The 20,438-nt window shown below is 34.9% G+C and overlaps 1 protein-coding gene and 1 long non-coding RNA gene across 2 annotated transcripts in view; both read right to left on the reverse strand.

Annotated features, from left to right (window-relative positions):
- Positions 1–20,438, reverse strand: part of LOC129740905 (ecdysone receptor-like) — a 618,558-nt gene that overhangs the window by 423,211 nt on the left and 174,909 nt on the right. The window contains exon 4 of the mRNA XM_055732554.1: positions 2,300–2,472. Within this exon, the coding sequence (XP_055588529.1) occupies positions 2,300–2,472 (173 nt within the window). The remainder of the gene's footprint in view (positions 1–2,299; positions 2,473–20,438) is intronic.
- On the reverse strand, positions 13,808–15,695 carry LOC129740908 (uncharacterized). The gene is made up of 4 exons (XR_008736380.1): positions 14,437–15,695; positions 14,146–14,323; positions 13,958–14,049; positions 13,808–13,895 (listed from the first exon to the last, which is right to left on the reverse strand). It is a non-coding gene; the product is annotated as an uncharacterized LOC129740908 (long non-coding RNA).

Consider the following 20,438-nt stretch of genomic DNA (forward strand, 5'->3'; position numbering starts at 1 on the left):
CACAGATTCTGTGATAAAATATTGCTCAAAATGCTGTGAAATTACAGACTTTCTGTGATTTCGGCAACCTTGTCAGTCATTGATCTATTCTTGTGAGCGATAGTGAATCTCTGAATTGAGATTCGTAAGAGTCGTAAAATCAAGACAAGGACTACAATTTAAAACAAAATACTTAGAGCCAGAACTGAATTTAAAAACAACAGAAATTCGAAGCAATTTGAATCATGTATAAGCGAATTTGAAGATTATTTTAGCGGATTTGCGGTGATTTTAAAAATTAGTTTGATGATTTTTAAGACAAGATTTTAACTTGAAAAAGTGACTCAAATTTTTATTACAGCTTCTTCCAAACTGCCAAAAAATGCTATAATTAATTTGTCGCTAAATGAGGTTGAAATTAGTTAATGGTTGTTGTCAAACAGATTCAAATTTCATCTAAATATTTTTTAAAACTTGTCTGAATGTAAATATAATTTAAAACAAATTTATTTATTTTCGGCGAAATCTTTAAACAATTTTTACTTCTTCATCCGACGTTTCGGCATTTAGTATGCCTTTTTCAAGGAGTTGAGATGGATATAACACTTTGCAAAGTTTTGAAAAGTGAAAACGGAAATGACAATTATTTACACTACTTAAGATGTTGTGTAAATCATTTTTATATCCGTTTTTACTTTTCAAAATTTTTCAAATCCATCTTATCCATCTCATCCAGATCAATTACAACTGGACTTACATTTCCCGATTAGAAAGTTTAGCAAGTTCAAAACACTTTTAACTCCTTGAAAAAGTCATAATAAATGCCGAAACGTCGGATGAAGAAATAAAAATCGTTTGAAGATTGTAACTTGATTTAAATCACCGAAAATTTATTCATTACCCAAGCAGTCGATAGGTTTTTACTATATGATTTAAAATATTAAAATAAATTCTTTGTTCAATGTCCCATCAGTTGATTTTGAACTTATCGAATCTTATTGTGTATTGAATCTTAAAAGTGGTAAGATGTTTATTAAATTGAATCCAAAGTTTCAAATTTGTAAGGTTTTGTGGCGATTTTTGAAGAAGTTTTAATTTTTTGAATCGTCATAAAACTCAAGAATATAGTTTTTTTTTATTTCTCAAGAAAATGATCAACAGTTGTGTTGAAAATGTTTTGAAATTACTTGCAAATTATTCTCATAAATGTCTTCATCAAGTAATATTGAAATATAATTAGGTCTGTTGAATTTCTATTTTTTTTTCATGTTCCCCCAAAGTTCCTTAAAACAAATTGAGAATTGAAAGGGGCTGTTACGATTGACAAAAAAAAAAGACATTTAAAAATAGTTTAGAAAAAATCATTTTTTTTTAAATTATTTTAAAATTTTGAGACCTTTCTTAAAATAATCACAAATCCTCTCAAAATGTGCCGTTGAATTTACACGAAATCGTTTAGATTTTTTTTTTATAAATATTTTTGTAACAATTTCTCAAAATTCATTCATAGTTGATTTTGAACAATTTTATTAATCATACAGTTTGTTTCTGAATATTTTTCATGTTGTTTTAAACTTGACTGGTTGTTGAATGTTATTTATGCTTAAATATTTCAAGGTTCAACTCGAATAAAATTTCAAATTTCTTGTTTAGTAACGATTAATCAAAGATTTTTTTTTTTTAAATTTAATCACTCAGAATCGATACAAAACCTTCAAAACAAGTTCATAAATAAGATTAAAATGGGCTTATGTTGTTCATAAAAATGATTCTGAAAAATTGTCTCAAAAGAATGGCTCATAGTTGATTTCAAATGATTTTCAAAATAGTAGGTACAGAAAAGAGTTTTGAAATATTCTTTCAATTGTTTCATTATCTTTTCTCATTTACCTACTCAACGTTAAGTTTTCTAATGGTTGTTCTGAAATAATCTCAAAATTATTATAAAATTGCTCAAATTTTTTCTTAAGTTGAATCGAACTTGTTTCAAAATTGCGACTATTTTCAACTTATTCGGAAATTTCTTCGCCATTCAAAAAAGCATAACAATCAAAATACTACAGTAGTCTTATTCAAATATTCCAGATTATAAACAATCTTTTTGACCTGAAATGTTCGATTCCAAATTCGATTCGTGAGATTTTAGTGTACTTTTGATTATCGTTTCGACATAGAACTTACATATATTCTGAACCTGAAGTTGATTGAATTTTTGGGATTTGAAAACCCTCAGATGTTACTATTGTTCAGATTAGATCGAATGATTATTTAAAGTTCTGCACAAAATTCATATTATTATAATGAACATTGTTGTACTTACCCATTTTCCCGTTCGGACTGTATGGATCGTAGCTTCCGGTGGACATCGGCGACGAGTACCCATTGGACATGGTGGTGGTGTAGGTGTGACTTTGGCTGCCGGGGGACGGACTCAGCGGCGGTGCCGAACCCGGCACACTTCCCGGACTAGGGGACGAGATCCATTCCTCATTGCTGGAAGAGAAAGGGGGGATGATTAAGCGTTGAAATATTTTCTAAGTTTTATCAGGAAGCGTTTCAAGATCAATGATTTTTCTCTAACTTGACAATATTTTAATGTGCATTTATTCAGCTGACTACCTTAAAAAATAGTTAAAAACTAATAAATTTCGCTAGTCAAACAGACATGTCATCCTGCAGATGTGCTCTCGATTTTCGACCTACCCCAAGTCGAAAAACCGTATATCCCATCATCAGCAGCAACAGACGACGACATCAGACAGCAAACAAGTGCCGCATAACATGTCAGTTGCCTCGCCCGAAACAAAATGCCACATGTTTGGAAATTTCCAACCACCCCCACCTGGCTCCATCTGCATCCATTCATTCCTCCAGCCAGAGGGGTTTGACATTCGCCCGTATTGTCAAGTTCTCTTCTCTCGTTTCTTGTTTGCCATTCCCTACTAAAACGTATTGGGTTGGTTGTTTGCTTGAACCACTCCTGCTCCGTTTCGCTGGCAAACATCCACCCTCACTTTTCCAATATGTATGATTTCATCCCAATTCCGAGACAAAAAAAAGCAGGCAGACGGTCGTTCTCACCCTCAGCTCAGTTCAAAACGACGGATGATGCTGGATTTTGGAAACGATTTCGATGGAGCCGGCTCTCGGGAAGTTTGTGATTTGGACGGGAAATCTGAGACGAGAGGCGGCTCATCATTTGTCCATATTGTCTGACGCGATCAGACCATGACGTTGAGCCTCCCAGAGGAAAATCAAGAGTGCATTGTAGGATTGCGACACCTGATTGCAAATGTATTCTTTTATAATAAATTCAATTTGAATGAAAATCTCATAACCAGAACATTCAACAAAGAATTAATTCCGGAGAATCCTCATATGAAAATGTTAATTCATAAATTTGAAATCCTCATTCATCCCTGAGCAATACCACTGAATGGAATCGATTAGAATGATTAGTTAACAGGAGGTGCGCATAACGCCAATTTAATTTCGTTCATGTTCGTTCCATCCCCTAGTTATCCTACCCTAGATCTAAAAACATTGCGTACGGTCATGGTCCCCGGGGACACATCAATCCAATTCATAACATAGCTGGCACAAAGTGGTTCATGAAAAATTCACCGGTGTGTCTGCTTTCCGTCTATTTCAGGATCAACAACGGCATAAGGGCGTCCTTTCCATCTCGGCTTTGCCACCCCCGCCCGCATAATCATAATAAAAAAAAATATTCCTGTTCGAGTACCAACACTGTCAAATTTTCGTATATTGGCAGGACTATGTGTTTACCATTCTTGGGTATTGCGAAATACAGGAGGAACCATGGCCTAGGGTTTCGTTTTTCGTGTTGCAACGAAAATGGAAACATTCTTGATTAAAAGGAACATCATATCAAAAACCAGCATCAATTTGAAAGCTGTATTCTGCATGCTATTTTTTTTTTTTTGAAATTGTGCTTTGGAATAGAATAATGAAAAAATATTTGCACTTATGTTTTAAAATGTTTAATTTACCCACCTAGATTTAGTTTTTTTCTAGAAGGATAAACAGTAAAGAATTGATTTCGAAACGAAGTCGAAATTTTGACAGCTGGCTGTTGGCTGCCTGCTGACTGGCGGGATTCCAGGGGCCCAGATTTGTTTGTAAAGCACAGTTTTTGACCAATCGTAATATTGCTCAGACAAAGATTTTGCTCTGATTTTTCCGAAGAATACGCGGATTTTTCGACTTTACAACAAAGATGAACAAGCTAAGTCTTGAAACGTGTGTATTTCTGTTGTATTCTATAATTTCTCAGCTTGTTACTTTTAAAAGAAAAGAGCTATCTAGAAACAGTGCCGTTGAAAAGTTCGAAATCAAGCAATAGATGGCTCGGTTTTTCGTCAATTTTTAACGGCTTCTCTAAAAGAGAGCATATTTTGAAATTTTACACAAGTTTCTGAGGATTGTTCCTCGGGGTTGTAGGGGAACATGCCTTATTATGCGCCACCTAAGCGAATAGCTGATTTCCTATGAATTCCACGTACAAATTGTGGTAAAAATGGGTGTAATCGTTGAAGAAAAGTGTTTTCTACAAATGCCTATGATTTTTTATTACTCAAATTGCTATAGTTGCTTCAAAAACTTGATTTTTAAAATGCATATCAAAACCCACAGAACAAAACTGCGTTGCAAATACGCGCCGCTGTGTATTCAATACGCGCCTAGCAGCCGAACACACCCGAAAGCAGCCGAAGACCGAAAACATACCAATACTTACAGACTCTTGACTGAAAAGAAAATCAAAATGGACTAATCAAAATTAAAAAGAAAAGAAAATTAGATTTTTTGGGCTGAATTAACGCTCAAAATATGGTTTTAGACTTTTTGTTAATTTTTAATGAAAATTGGCCTTTTTGAAAAATTAATGCTATTTTCAGCCTACTACGATTGGCGCGTTATAACGAGCGCATGGGCCGTGAATGAATATACCCATAAAAAGCATACCTTAGCGAGTTCAATATGATTTTTTAGCATAAAATCAAAGTTTAGATTTTGCTCTATCGATGTGTCAGAAAATATTGTCTTATTCGTTTTTCTCTGCTTGGTGACTTATTGAAAGGGTTATAAAATTTAGATCGAAATGAAGATAAACCTAAATTGTGAAATTATCAAGACACAGGGGCATTTTAAGGAAAAATTCATACTTGCCATGACCAATCACAGCATTTAAAACAAATTGGTAATATTTTGCAGGCTTAAAATGTTTCAGATCAGGTATCAGGTATCAGAAAAGGGGTAGGCTTGATAGCGGCACGTTATCCAAACAAACGGGAAAATTGTGCCTAGCCTTTTTTTTACAGATTTCATCATATACCTGAGAAACCTGAAAACCATAAAAGGATTAGAAAATAAATAAATATTTAGGGCATAAAGCCGATCCACGTAGGAATTTTGAAGCATTGAAGCTTATAACCGCATTGGGTGAAAAATGACAGATTGTTATTTTAGTTTAAATTCTTAGAATGAGATACACTTATATCAGGATAGGCGAGAGTACATAAAAGCTTTCTAGCAATCGAATAACAGGCATATATGAGCTAAAAGAGTCATACATTATTGATTCACAACTACAAAATTCAGGAGATTTGAGTTTACAATGATCAGAAAATGTTCTAACCAGTATGCTACAATGAGGGCAAATAAACGATTTTAGAATGGCAAAGTTGGCATTTAGCCTGTCCACATAGGGATTTTTAAGCAATGAAGCTTTTTTTTTTTTTTAATCAAAATATTGGAAATAAGGACTTTTTTAACTTCCTTTGTTAAATTCTGACATACATTAAAAAGAATGAAGTCGGGCAAAAGAGGGACATGTACACACTAAGTGGAAGGTAAATATAGGTACAATAGTACCTCTGAATCATAGCTTAACCATACAGGAGATTCAGAACACAAAGTCTTGATTTTATATATTTTTATTTTACTGACCAGTTAGACTGGTTAGACGACTACAATGAGCTTCTGTGACGCCAAATTTGATACAAGCGATATTAACACTGCACGAAGCTGTAGCAGTGGATTCCAGAACCAGGATTGACGTATGATACGAAATATCAGAGTACGATATTAAAGGAGCTTTGACTCTTCTTAACACTATAACCATTCTAAAGCTAAGGGAACATGTGTCAATACAAGAGAAGTGACATATATTAGGTGAAACAGATATGACTGTCGACATGCGATACAAGTTTTGATCAAAAACTTGATTTAATAGGGAATATTGAATCCTTTTGGCAACCCTAAAAAAAAAATATATATATATATTTTTTTTTTTGAATTTTTTTTTTTTTCACGGAAACGATATTTGTACGGCTCAATGATTGAATAACCATGATGCAATTTTTACAATTAAATATCTTTATATGAACGGACATTTACCTCCACAAAATTCTGTTGCCAATCCAAAGATAGAAGGGACTGAATACTTGTCCATTATAAGGAAAATACACTTATTTTGCGCTTGACGTAACAGATATAACTGATGTAATTTAGATCATATTCTTCTATGATTTCAGAAGCAATGGGACCGTAAGCGATGCGTTTGCGATTCACATTTGAACACTTGTGAAGAGATTTTATTGAATGGAGTTACTAGGAGAGCAAAGAGATTTGTTAAATGAAAAATCATATTCCAATTTGGTAAATCGAGAAAATATGGAAGAATACAGCTTGTGCAAATGCATATACTACATATGCACTATTGGCATACCCTTCTCGAGAGAAAATACGTACAAAGGTCAAAAAATACTAGCAAGAATTTAAAACTGATTCAGATTCAAAACATTTCCTTCCAATGTTTTGAACTTGAAAAACTTCTAAACTCTGCATGCAATAATTGACCTTGACCTATTTTCTCCCCCGCCCAGATACAGCCTCATTGATTTCCAATAGACAGAAATATGAGATAAACGTATCTGGGAAGTACTGGATAAGTCGCCTCTTACGACATGGACCAGTATCCCAGTGGCAGTATTCTTTAGGCCACTGCCACACAGCACAGGGGTGCCAGGTATATTTTGAAAAACCGCTTTCAGGCTTATGCATAATCCTCAACTTCCTTAAACACAGCCAATACCTCAATTTAGTTAATTGTTCGTTAGATTTATATTTTCGTTTGAAATTTATGTGAAATCTATGAGGATAACAGTAACTAAATTCAAAATGGCACTAGACCATAGGTCGGCAACCTGCGGCTCTTTGGATGTATACCTGCGGCTCTTTAGCTTAATGTGTGAAAATTTTGAAAAGACTCGAAATTTTCTAGAGTAAACGGACGCAACATAAGTTCCTTCAGTTCAGATAATATTTCCCAGGATTCCAAAAGAAAACAAAAAACTACTATTAACCAAATTAACAGCATCTTGTCAGATTGTTTCTTCGCTGGCACGGGAAGTTTCCGTTGAATTTGATTTTCTGATTTAATCGGATAAAAACCGAGCATTTTTTAATCGTCAAATAAAGTCCCCACTGTTAAGATCATGAAATTGGGTTTTTTTTTCTTGAATTGAATATTTTAAAAATAAATTTGCTTTACCACCGTTCTGATCAAATATGAACATCAGATGATGATTTTAATAATGCTGATAATAATTATTTTGTTCTTTAAAATTTATTTTTCAAAACATTTTGTTTTTAAATTTTTCAAATATTGAATTCCATCTCTCCATGTTCCTTTTCAAGTCAATGAAAAAAAAATCAAGTTCTCCATTCTAATTTTAAACATGAGTTCAAGTGAACAAAATTTTCAAGTTTGTTAAATAATATTTTTATAAACCGGGAGCTGAGTGCTGGTCTAATTTTAGAATTTCATGTATAATATGAATATTTTAAAGTATTTATTCGAAGGAGAAACTTTATTTGGTAAAGAAGCATTTTCTTCCATAAACTTTAATATATCTTTTAACAACTTTTACATATTTTTTTTTATTCTGGACCTAATTCCTATTTCTGCAATTATTTTTAAAACGTCATGGTTGTTCTAAAAGTTGATTTTGATTTCTATGTCTTTATAAGAATTTTGGTTTTGGTTTGTTCGATATAGTGAAGACCAAAATAACGTCAAAAAACTAAAATTTGAGTTTAAAAATCGATTCGTTGAAAAATGAAATACAGCGAAGCAAAGCCAAACTTAGATGTCTATTGTCATGTAAGATTTATCATTGTTATGGAAGATCCGAGATAACTACCAAAACTTTCATTGGACCCCAGCATATTTCTACATCGTCGGTAGAATCTATTCTTGACGATTCCTAAAATTCAAGATATATTGAAAAACAGCAATTCTGTCATGAATTAAAAGTATTTTAAAAATATTTTTTTGACTGTTTGAAATATTTGAAATTGTTTTGTTTTTAAATATTGAAAAATTAGAATAAATTATTCACACAACGAATCTTATATCATTAAAATTGGTTAACATTTTCGGCCAGGAAACCGTCAACAAACTACTATAATGTTTAACATTACAAATTCGCAAGTGAAAACTGAGAATTCATTCAACAAATTAAAAAATCTGTTTGAAAAAATCAAATACATTAAATTCCAAATCACTAATTGTTTAAAAATTCAAAATATGAATTTGTGATAAGAATTCATAGAAACTATGACAGAAGGATCAATCTGAATCCATGATATATTTGAGACAGAGGTTTAGACAATATATTTAAAATTTCATTTGTATGGAGAAGAATCAACTTAGAAGTGTTATGATTGTGAACAGAATTGAGAATTTAAACTTTAATTTTCGTTATCGAAAAATATAATTTTTTAAACCAAAAAAAATGAGACTTTTTTGTAGAATTTGAAGAAAAAATAATTGTGACAAACCCTCGTATAGTTTTTTTTTTTAGATTAATTTACATCTTGTAGTATGCATTTTTATTATATAAAATTTCCAATGCTTCTTTTTAATATTTCAAAAGAACACATCGAAAGTCAATTTTTTATCTGGGAAAAGGTGTTAGGAAAGAATTGCACCAAAGTTTAAAATGATAAATTTTATCAGTTCATAATGGTAAATCGCCAAAATTTCAACGTTACTAAGCTGTACCCGTTATGAAAATGTATTGATTCCGTTTGCCAATAAAATAACGAAAATCTGTGGCGTTGTGAAAAGGATAATAAAACAGAGTTAACATCAGGATACAATGTATCTTAGCGATCACCATTATTTGTAGTAAGGATAAAATGAATTGCGGCTCTTTGAAACTTGGACATTTCCTTAATTTGCAATTTTTGGCTCTTCTGGTTCAAAAGGTTGCCGACCGCTGCACTAGACAACTTTTTTCCAGAACGTATCCAATCCGAGCAATTTTTACTCGAAAACTTGGCAATGTACACGCATTTCAATTCCCAATTTTCCAAACCAAACCGGGCAAATCCGACCATAAACGCAGTTTCTCTCATATAACTTCAAAAGTTGAAAAATTAAGACATTAAATTTGTTTTATCGAAGCACCTCAGTGACTTCGATATCTAAATTATAGTACCAAAAAATGGTTCTATGAAGCAAGCGCAATAAAATTTGTTATTTGACGCAAAAATTATCAATTCTGTTAACTTTACTGGAGCTTTCGGTGCTATTAACTCTGAAATAATACGTGCTTTTTTCTGAAATCCAGGCAAACGCCAAACCTTGCTTTCTTAATTTTTTTTTCTTTGAAAATCCGAGCAAGCCTGGAAAAAACCTGGTAATCTAAATAGAATGCTTACACTAGACGCCACCTCCTGTAGAAAAATATAATGTAAATCGAATAGTGGCCCAAGATAAAAAAAAGAAATATTCATCAAATTGGCATACCTGGTGTTGCTTTGAGTTTTCCTCGCCACGTGGTCGAAAATTGTTGTTTAAATAATAATTTGCGTTTCACGTGTTCCGATTTTCTCACTCATTTTAATTTTTTCACTAGTTTAACATTATACTCATAAAAAATGTTACTGTAGGTATCATAACCACAATTCGTAAAAAAAAGTTGAATAGAGTTTGGTTTGAGTCCTGAAGCTCAAATGATAGTTTTTTAACTGTTCAAATAATTCAATCTTCTTTTTAGTAGTTTTTGAATATTGATTAAAATTTATACAGCAAATGATTGAAAACTTATTTTAAGTATGTGGTGTTCTGAGTTCGAATGTTTCAGCGCTTGGAAATGCATAAATTCATCACTTTCTAGTAACATTAATCATGAATTACTAATAAACCAACGCACCTTTATGAAAAACAAACACTGATTTTGAATTAACTTATTATCCTCCAAACAATCATAGTTTCAGAAATTTTTCCTAGATGTTGTAGTTTCAGAGAATTAAAATTCTCCGAATTGTAAAAAAAAATATTATTCAAAATTAAAGCGTTGTTTGGTATTTAAGTCTACAAATTTCTTATATGGATTTTTATTTTGTTACAATATTTTAAACTGTCGTCTTAAAAACAAGAGCCCATAAAAAAAAATCAAAGGCACCCCCAAATTAGTCAAAACCAGGTCTTGACTAAAGGGTGTTTCATATCAAAATGCATCACGGGAAAAACGATGTAGAAATTTTTAGGAATTATATCTTCAGCTTTCGCTTATAATCAGATAAGAGTGTATAGATCACGTTGGCCATGGCTTCACTGTCAATTTATCGTAAATTTGGAAAAAATATCGTCGAACGAAAAAGAGCGTCGTGAATTAATCCTGCGCATTCATTTCGAGAATCCGGAGTTGTCACATCGGGACATCGTTAAGATGCTGGGAATCGTCCAATCCACGGTTAGCAGAGTACTAAAACGATACTTCGAGAACCTAACCATCGACCGGAAGGTGAAGAATGGCAAAAATGGATGCTCCGTCAGTGACAAAGATCATAAGCGTATAGTTAAGCAGTTTAGACGTGATCCGAGAAGTTCGGTCCGGGATGTCGCTAAGAAACTGAATTTGTCAAGTTCATTCGTCCAGCGGACCAAGCAGCGGGAGGGCCTGCATACATACAAGGTTCAGAAGGCTCCTAACCGCGACGAAAGGCAAAACATGGTGGGGAAGACGCAAGCCCGGAAGCTGTACACCGAAATGCTGACGAAGCCGCATTGCCTGGTAATGGACGACGAAACCTACGTCAAAGCGGATTTTCGTCAGCTGCCGGGCATGTTGTTCTTCCCCGCAGAGGACAAATTCAGCGTTCCGGAGAAGATTCGCAAGCAGAAACTATCCAAGTTTTCCAAAAAGTACATGGTGTGGCAAGCGATCTGCTCTTGCGGAAAGCGGAGCGCTCCCCTTGTGACGACCGGCACGGTGAACGGGCAGGTTTACCTTAAGGAGTGCCTACAGGAGCGCTTACTACCACTATTGAAGCAGCACGAGGGCTCGACTATCTTCTGCCCGGATCTCGCTTCGTGCCACTATTCAAATGACGTGTTGGAGTGGTACGAAGCCAACGGGGTCACCTTCGTGCCAAAGGAAAGGAACCCGCCCAACGCGCCGGAGCTTCGTCCAATAGTGAAATATTGGGCGAGTATGAAGCAGGCCCTCCGGAAGAACCCAAAAGTTCAAGAGAAAATGGACTTCAAGAGAAAATGGATTTCTGTTAAAAAAAAAACTACAACCTGACGTTGTACAGAACCTTATGGACGGGGTAAAGAAGAAGGGGCTTAGGCTCGGAGTATGAATAAAAAGAAAATGCCAAAGTGGTTTAATAGTTTTTATTTTACTGTCTAAAATTTTCAAAAGGATCGGTGTACTGAGAGAATTTCTACAGCGTTTTTTCCGTGATGCAATTTGATGTGACACACCCTTTAATAGGCATGTCGGAAAAGAGTATTTGGTAAACCTGTATTATCATTTGTGTTTTTTGTTTTGTTGATAAACTTTAATTAGGAGTAAGTTTGCACAGTAAAATTTGAACAAAAGATAAATATTTAACAGCCTGTCCATTAAAACGGTTGGATCGATAAATTTTAACTGTCGATCAAGTTATTAAGATAAATCGCCATCTAAAACGGCAAATTCTCAAGCTTTTTCAAATACTTTTTATGATATTTTATGTTGTCTATTATTTTATTCAATTTTCTAAGCTCATTCAAATGATGTAAACTATACATAGCTAATAACCATTCAAAAACGTTCAGTCAGATTGTTTATTGATGCTTAAAAGTGTTTTTGGCCTAAGCGTGCATATTTAACGAAAGTAAACAAATCTTCGCTCAGTTTGTTTATAACGACATCTATTGGCTATTTGATCAGTTTTTTTTCTTTAAAATATCTGTTGGCATTCTTGCAAAAGATTTGAGCTCCAGCCCGACCTCTGATCTCTGTGCCGATAGGTCACTGTTTCAAGAAAAAAGTTCTCCTCGTGATCAAGAACTGCTGAAGTTTGCTTGCCTTCAGTTTGAAAAAAATTGCTGATCAGATATTTTAAACCCTGCATAATCAGAAAAGTGACGTTCAGTGCTCTACCTCTGTAAGGATTTTGGATTTTTTTCAATGAGGTGGGCATTTTTCGGCATGGAGGCAGAAATATGCAGTTGACTGTGATGATGCTTTAAGAAACCTCTTAATTGTTTCCTTTAGTTAAAATTAGTTTAAAAGAAGTTTTTTCAATTTGTTCCGAAATCAAAACCAACAAAATACATCAAACCTTACCTAACTGAACTTTAAAAACTTAAATTTCGTTATTCGAGTTCAGGAGATTCGAAGGGTTTGACCATTTCTCAAGAAATTTTCCTTTGAAATGTTCCAAAAAAAACGGTGATAAATTTTACTGCCTTACAGTTGTTTATTTGCACTTTTATAATCAAAGTCACCATGGCTACCATGATCAATTCGTTGCATTTTATTATTGGAAGGCAATGTCGACGTTAGGTGGCAGTGTAGTCTATGGTTTGTTTTGTATGGAGAGTTGTATCAGTCTGTGGTTCTACTATCAGTGACTACAGTACGAATTGTCGTTAGTAGGCGGTGTTGATATGCGTATCCTTGATGAGGTGCATGGAGCACTATGAGGTACATAGAGAGGTGATGAGATAGGTGCTATGCAAACGTAGTGGTAATGTTTTTTTTCGTAAACATAGTAACCATGACAATGGGTGACGTCACTACCGACACTATTAAACGACGAAGTCGGCTGCTGACTATACTGGTTACCAAACAAACATTCGTCAAAAGAGAAAACGTTTTTTTTCCTTCGGTTCAGTTTCAAACGCTACCATCTGGTGTCGCCAAAATTCATGGTTCTATCATATTTTGGAACGGAACTTCCGCTTACTGTTCATGTGCTAATACCAACGAAATCGCCGTATCGGGACGAAATGTCAGCTTTTCACAGGGAAAGTTTCGGTGTGCGCGGAGCCAAAACTTTCCAGTCCTTGGCAAACAGACAGGGTACACCGAAATACGATGTTGAACTATCGAGCTGTTTGTGTAAGGTACACACAAAAAAAAAGCATAGTAAAATTACTAAATCCGTGGTTTGAATGAACAACACGTAACCATATTTTTGAGTCAATAATGTTTTGTTCTTGAAAATACTACGCGCATGGTTATTTTACTATGTGTTGATTTTGGCTGCGTATAGTAATTTCGACTATGTTCATATTACAATTGTCAATGAAACCATGAGTTCGGTTACATCGCGCATAGTAAAATTAACGTTTTTAATTTTAAAAAATAGTTTGTGTTATGATAGAAATAAGCATAGATGGCATGATCCAATAGTAAAATTACCATGCAGCATGGTATAAATATCTCGTAGCGTAATCGATTTCACTATTTATTATGATATTCTGAACCCTTTAATTAAAAATGCAATGTTTTCATGTTACTTCTTTATTTTATCATGGTGTCACTTAATACGGATCACAGTACGCCGGATGTAATTGCAGCTTGATGATTAATCGGAATACTCTGAAATAAATTTTAAAAAAATTTAATTACTTTGCATATTGAAATTGATGATGTTAACTTACGCTTATATCGATAAATCTTTTTTTCCATGCCGTTTCGGGATGTTTTGGAAGAACTTTTGAGGCCATCGATACGGGAAGTGGAGAATTATAACCTTCCGATAAAAATTGAAAAAAAGGAAAACAGTTCATTAAGTATTTAAAACAGTTCGGTTAAACAGTAGGTTGATTAGAAAAACACTTTCACTCACCTGATAGACTACATTTTCAGGGCCAATCGATGTGCTGATTCTGCATTCCTTTTCTTAATTAGTTGAAAAAGCATCTTTCGCCCCAGCTGCTATACGGTATGAAGAGGCTAAAACGATCGAATGTTCTCCGACGCTGGCCAATTGTGCCCACTCGGGCTCCAAAAACGAAAACAGCATTCTTCGCAAAGACATTGAAACAAAAAAGAAACGGAGAAAAACATTTGATCAGTTCAAAAACGTTCGCCTTTTTAATAAGCATAGAGGAATTATTCAAAAATATAATTTCCTCACCTGAAGGAATGCATTTTTCAGCCCGAATGATTCCACTTGATACTGCACCCCGCTTTCAGTGCGGGTTAGTTAAAAAACGGCATATTTCGTCCCACATCCAGTTTGATGTTCCAATGTCCTTCGATGTTGGTCAATTGTGCAGGTTTCCAGGGAGCGGGGGGGAACTCGAGCTTTGTAGACGAAAACACCATTCACCGCCACTAAAACAAATAGGATTGGTAAATTAAATAAATAAGTTACAGGCGAAATAAAAAGGACACAATCTTACTCACTTGAGAAATACATTTTCCGGTCAGACTAATGTGCTGTCTGTATAGCAGCTTCCTGTTCGTCGATTCGGAAATGTTCTATAAACTTTTCCAGAAAGGACAGCCGGTTGGTCGATTCTCGAAAGCATTGCCCAAGTAAATAACACAATCCAATCTGATAGTTTACCGAAAAGTTTACAATTGAATCCGCAACGGAAGATTTCATATTGGCCACTTTTTCGACGATTTCTGGCAGAATTTTAATTTAACGTTTTCGATTTCGCGACGGGATGACAGCGAAAACAAAATAAAATACACTCAAAAGAAGCACATAGTAAAAGTACTATGGATCCAAGAGTGAAATGAATAAAACAATCATAAGAATACTTTGCGCAGAAGGTTTTTATCATGAGCATAGTTTTTTCGACAACACAAAAGAAGATATGTCAACATTACCATGGGTATAGTAATTTCGGGAGCACGAATCGTACAATATCAGAATATCATGCGCATGGTAATTTAGACACGAGGAAATTACTATGAGCTGTCAAAGTTCGCATAGTAAAAATACTATGTCGTAGTACTTTAGCCCAGATTTCTGGTACAAAATACTAAATCGTGGTAGAAAATACTAGATCGTGGACATAGTAAAATTATCATGATCCTGTATTTGAAAAACCCATGCAATTTTTTTCCGTGTAGGTGTTATGTTTCCATTCTGCATGTTTTATTGAGTCAAAATTGATACTTTCTCTCAGGGTTATGCTGCCATCTCTGAATGTAAATGTTATGGAATTGTGGCTGATAAAAATCCTCGCAGGTTTAGTGTTGGTTTATTCCGATGTGTTCCGAGGATTTTCTGGGACGCTCTTCGTGTATGGAGCATATCGAGACAACAATCTACTTTCACGCTCGCGAACAGGAAGGAGTGGTGCTTGTACCAGAACATTCATTGGGAAAAAGAACGATGTTAGTTGATCAGGTACATAAAAAGCATAAAAAGTTATTGAATAAAGTTATGAAAACGAAAATATGTATAAGCGATTTTTAAAATGAGAAAACTCCTTCATAGAACAAAAAAATTGACTTTTGTATTCAAGTATACTCAAATTCCAGCCTCAAAAACTGACAGGAAACATTAATCGAAATAACTTTTAATACATTGCCAGGAAAGGTCATCTCAAAGCTGGAATTACGCCTCCGATAGTAGTTAATTTCATTCATCACCATTTTTTTTGATAAATTTTTAATAATAAAATATTTAAATGATTTACAATTTACAACAGGATTGTGGGAAGAACTTTTATCATCTGAAATAAGAAAAGCGAAGGTTGAATTTTCTAAACTTTTCTATTGACTATGTTTTTCGGAAACTGTTTTAATTTTTCTAATATCGAGGAATTCAGATCGTTAGTATTTATATGTATATTAATTCAAAATCAGAAATAAAAAGAAATTGATTAAAATAACGAATATTTGAATAACTCTAAAACACTGGTACTGTATGCAACGACGTGTTTCTTCTGGGTCATGCAGGTTTCAGAGCAGTTCCTGTTCCCAGGAGCCCAGATTTTTCAACGGAGAAACCAACTTTTCCGCTCATTAGGCATCTGGTTTCAATCCTAACCGATTTTCAGTGTTAATAATAGTTTTGTTCCGTGATTCTCCAACTTGGTTCGCCAATTAGAGGAATGAATTTGGTGCCCCAGTAACGGATCGATACCAGTCCATTTTTTTAAGCGGACATCATTTGAATTGGACTAGATCGTTTAACCGATGATTTTAGCTCAGGAGACATGTGCGACAACGTGTATGCCAGTGTTCTCGGCCAGGAAAAGTCCGGTCATCCACGAAAGTTCCCCTAGAATAAAATATGATATTTTGTGTGTTTTTTGGCAAGAACTTTAAACATTTGAGAATTTTATGAAATGAAACAAAGCAACTTACCACAAACTGCGCTGGATTTTGCTTTAATACACGAATTATTTACATTGATACACCCAAAATTCAGCCTCTGTGCCAATGGCGTGTAGTCAATTACATAGCATCATTGGTACAAGAAGATAACGCGATCGGTGCTGATTCGATTTGCTCCCACCGGCATTAATCTCTCAAGTTAACCGAATTGCGTATGTCTGAAAGAAACAAAATAAAAACGCTTTCACGTCCCTCCCTATCGCATCACAAGACGAAGAAGGATGGAAATAAATACCGGCCAACACCAGGCAGCCAGCGAACCGAGCACTGTGCGTGTGAATGTAGCAAAAGCAACAACAAAAACATCCTTCTAATTCAATCCCTTCAATCCAACAACCACGGCCGAGCTGCAATTCAATTCGCCGGCAAACAACCACGGCTAAGCTGTGCGTGTGTATGTAGCAAAAGCAACAAGAATATATTCCTTCAATTTACCGGCAAACAAGCACCGGCCAAGCTGCCCGGCTTTAGCAGCTGTGTATATGTAGCGTGTGTATGTAATAGCAGGCAGTAAGCAAAGCACAGTTCTCATTCAATGGGTTTCCCGTTTCCTCCACTCCCGTTCCCTTTCCCGTTTCCATCGCAAGACAAATGAATACCTTGAAAGGAGGCCAAACGCCGGGAAGCCACTGTCGTGCGTTTCTTTTGTGATTGATCGGTGGCAGAATGCCTATGACAAATATCCCTCTTCCTGCATGAAGCTCAAATAGTACACTGGTTAAGATGTCGGTCTGGCAAGACCATTTTAGTTAGTGATTTGAGTTCGATTCTCCCTTCGGGTGCTGTGGTTTATATTTTTATTTTCTTGTTTCTGGGATGAATTATCCAATAGGAACGAAATCCCATAAAATGTTTTTCTTGTTTCGCTTGAATGTAGTGGTCATGCATCATTTTAGTTGGGAGCCGAGTCCTTATGCCAGTTACGGTTTTTCAAAGATATCATCTTCGGCACAGTGCACATTTCAGCGCATTATCGGCACAGAGATGTGCTAAATAGGCATTGGATTTTTGCAACCTCTTCTATGGGTGTAGAGAAAGAGGGAGTTTACAGATTTTCCAGCCATGTGTGCATCGACTTCTGTAGCCTAAAACGGGCCCAACGTTTCCCAAACGGAACGATCACATCGTTTTATCATCGAGATGATGAAAGGTGTTTTGGATTCAGATAAGTTGATCATCACCGTATAAAAATTATCGGTTCTTGATTCGGGAATGTGGTATTTTCCCCCAAGGCAATAAGAGGGGTTTACTTCCTGAGGGAGCAACTATTTCTACCTGGTGGGTGGGAAAATTTTCCTCTCTTATTTGTTCTTATTGGTTCAATACAATTCGGAAAAACCGCCGGGTGCCGGTGCTCAAAGTTAACTATCTCTGGAACGGTTCCTCCACGATGTCAAGTCTGCCGAAGCTGGACGCAGCAGGAGAATGCAATGTTTTCACTGTAAAAATGAGATATTTAGATTAAAAAAAAACAAAACCACTCACATAAAGCCTTTTTCGACTGCCAACCGTTCAATACAAGCGACCGAATTCAACAAATTTTCATAACAACAACTCGCCGACTGCTGTTGCCTAGGATATTTAAACATGGTCAGTAGTGACGTAGGATCTGCGCCACCTTTATAGAAATTTATACAGGTTGCATGGAGCAGACTACAGTAAGCTAAACTAAACATCAGATATGCTTTCTAGGATAAAGTTTTAAAGTTGGTGAAAATCGTAAGCCTAAGGCATATTTTTTTAAAAGCAAGAGTGTGTTTCGAAACTTTATTTGGATTTGGATTAGGAATGATGGCTCATTTTTTATATCTCACAAAATTTAAATCAATTTTCAACTATCAACATTTTCAACACATTTAAATGAAAATTTGCCGATTTTAAGAACAGTCGTGTATGCCTCTTGTGTGTGCAAACCTCTATTTCAGTGGTAAAAGAAAAATGTAAAATTTCTAAAGCTGGTATTGTTGATGTTTTGGGTATCTATTTAGGCAGTAGAGAGCAATCACAACAAATTAGAAGAAGAAGCATGTTATAAATTTGTCGCTACAGTCAAGGTTGCCGAAAAAGTCTGTGTTTTGGCGAAAAAAAATCTGACTTTCTGTGATTTAACCCAAAAATTCTGTAATAGTTTTCTGTGATGCTATTTCCTTGAATTTCATTGTAATTCATGATAAATTGGTTTTTTCTTACATTTTAGCTGGGAAAAATCAATTAATATTTCCAATCATAACATACTTTTCAAATCCGAAGTAAGAAATCTAAGTTTTATCTTAGCAAAAAAAAATTATAATTTTGGAAATCCATTCAAAATTCAAAAATTCTGTGAAATCTGTGAATATTTCCGAAATTCTATGTTCTGTGACACAGATTCTGTGATGAAAATTTGCTAAAAATTCTGTGAAATTACAGATTTTTCTGTGATTTCGGCAACATTGGCTACAGTATGTATTCAATCAAGTAATAATGTTTCTTTTACCAATTGAATACGTTATTTTATTTGACGAACATAATTCTTAAAACTCACTCGGTCCTTTTGAATACGTAGTTGAGAAATGAGCTCACTACTGAACATGAATAGATTTAACATTAAATTTCTTACTTGAACTGAGATAAGAAAAGAAATTATCAAAACAATGTTAAAATTTTGTAGATTAAAATAATTTCCAGATAGGTTTTTTTTAAATCAATAGGGGAGATAAGGACATAAGGGCCACCATAAGGAAAACGCTTATTTAACCATAAAGAACAGCTATAATATGTGAATTACAACATTGTTTCGTGTTCAGACACTCAAATAGTCTATTGCCTAATTGGATGAAACTTGAAAAAGTAGATAAAAACGTTTAAAAATGCATTTTAAAATTTTTTGAAGAAAGCTGAAAACCAGTCACTGTAGGGGCATAATGAGAACCCCCCCTGGGGCAGTATAAGCACCATTAATCGAGCACGATGAGCGTTTTCTGCCGGGGAATCTAGCAGCGAATTTGAATCTATGAAGTCAACCGAATAATAGAGCTACAGCTTGACTTGTTTCATCTGACGATTTGGCCTATTGGTAAGGTGTCGGAGAGGTAATCAGTAAACTCGAGTTCGATTCCTGTTCGAGGGGATTTTTTCACATAAATACTATTCATGATTGATTTTTTGATTTTTATGTTATATGGCAAGTAGCATCATCCGCCAAACAAAGCACCAGAAACGTAATGTATGAGCATGTGTTAATTTCTTGAATTCTACAAACAGACCTAGATCATTTTGTTATTGTTTTGTTTGATGAATCAACGCCTCACCGCTTAGTGCAAAATGCATCGATCATGAATGATAAATGAAAAAGAAAATCACCTTGACCAGGAATCGAACTCGAGTCTACTGATTACCTCTCCGACACCTCTCAATAGGTTAAATCGTCAGATGAAACAAGTCAAGCTGTAGCTCTATTATTCAGTTGACTTCATCGAGTCGACTTCGCTGCTAGATTTCCCGGCAGAAAACGCTCATCGTGCCCCAATTAATGGTGCTCATACTGCCCCAGGGGGTTCTCATTATGCCCCTACAGTGACTGGTTTTCAGCTTTCGGCAAAAAAAATTCAAAACGGGTTTTTAAACGTTTTTATCTACTTTTTCAAGTTTCATCAGATTAGGCAATAGACTAATTGAGTGTCTGAACACGAAACAATGATGTAATTCACATATTAAAGCTGTTCTCTACGGCTAAATAAGCGTTTTCCTTAAGGTGGCCATTATGCCCTTAGCTCCCCTACAAACGATATAAACACA

The sequence above is a fragment of the Uranotaenia lowii genome, chromosome 2, assembly GCF_029784155.1.
Source record: "Uranotaenia lowii strain MFRU-FL chromosome 2, ASM2978415v1, whole genome shotgun sequence".
Taxonomy (NCBI): domain Eukaryota; kingdom Metazoa; phylum Arthropoda; class Insecta; order Diptera; family Culicidae; genus Uranotaenia; species Uranotaenia lowii.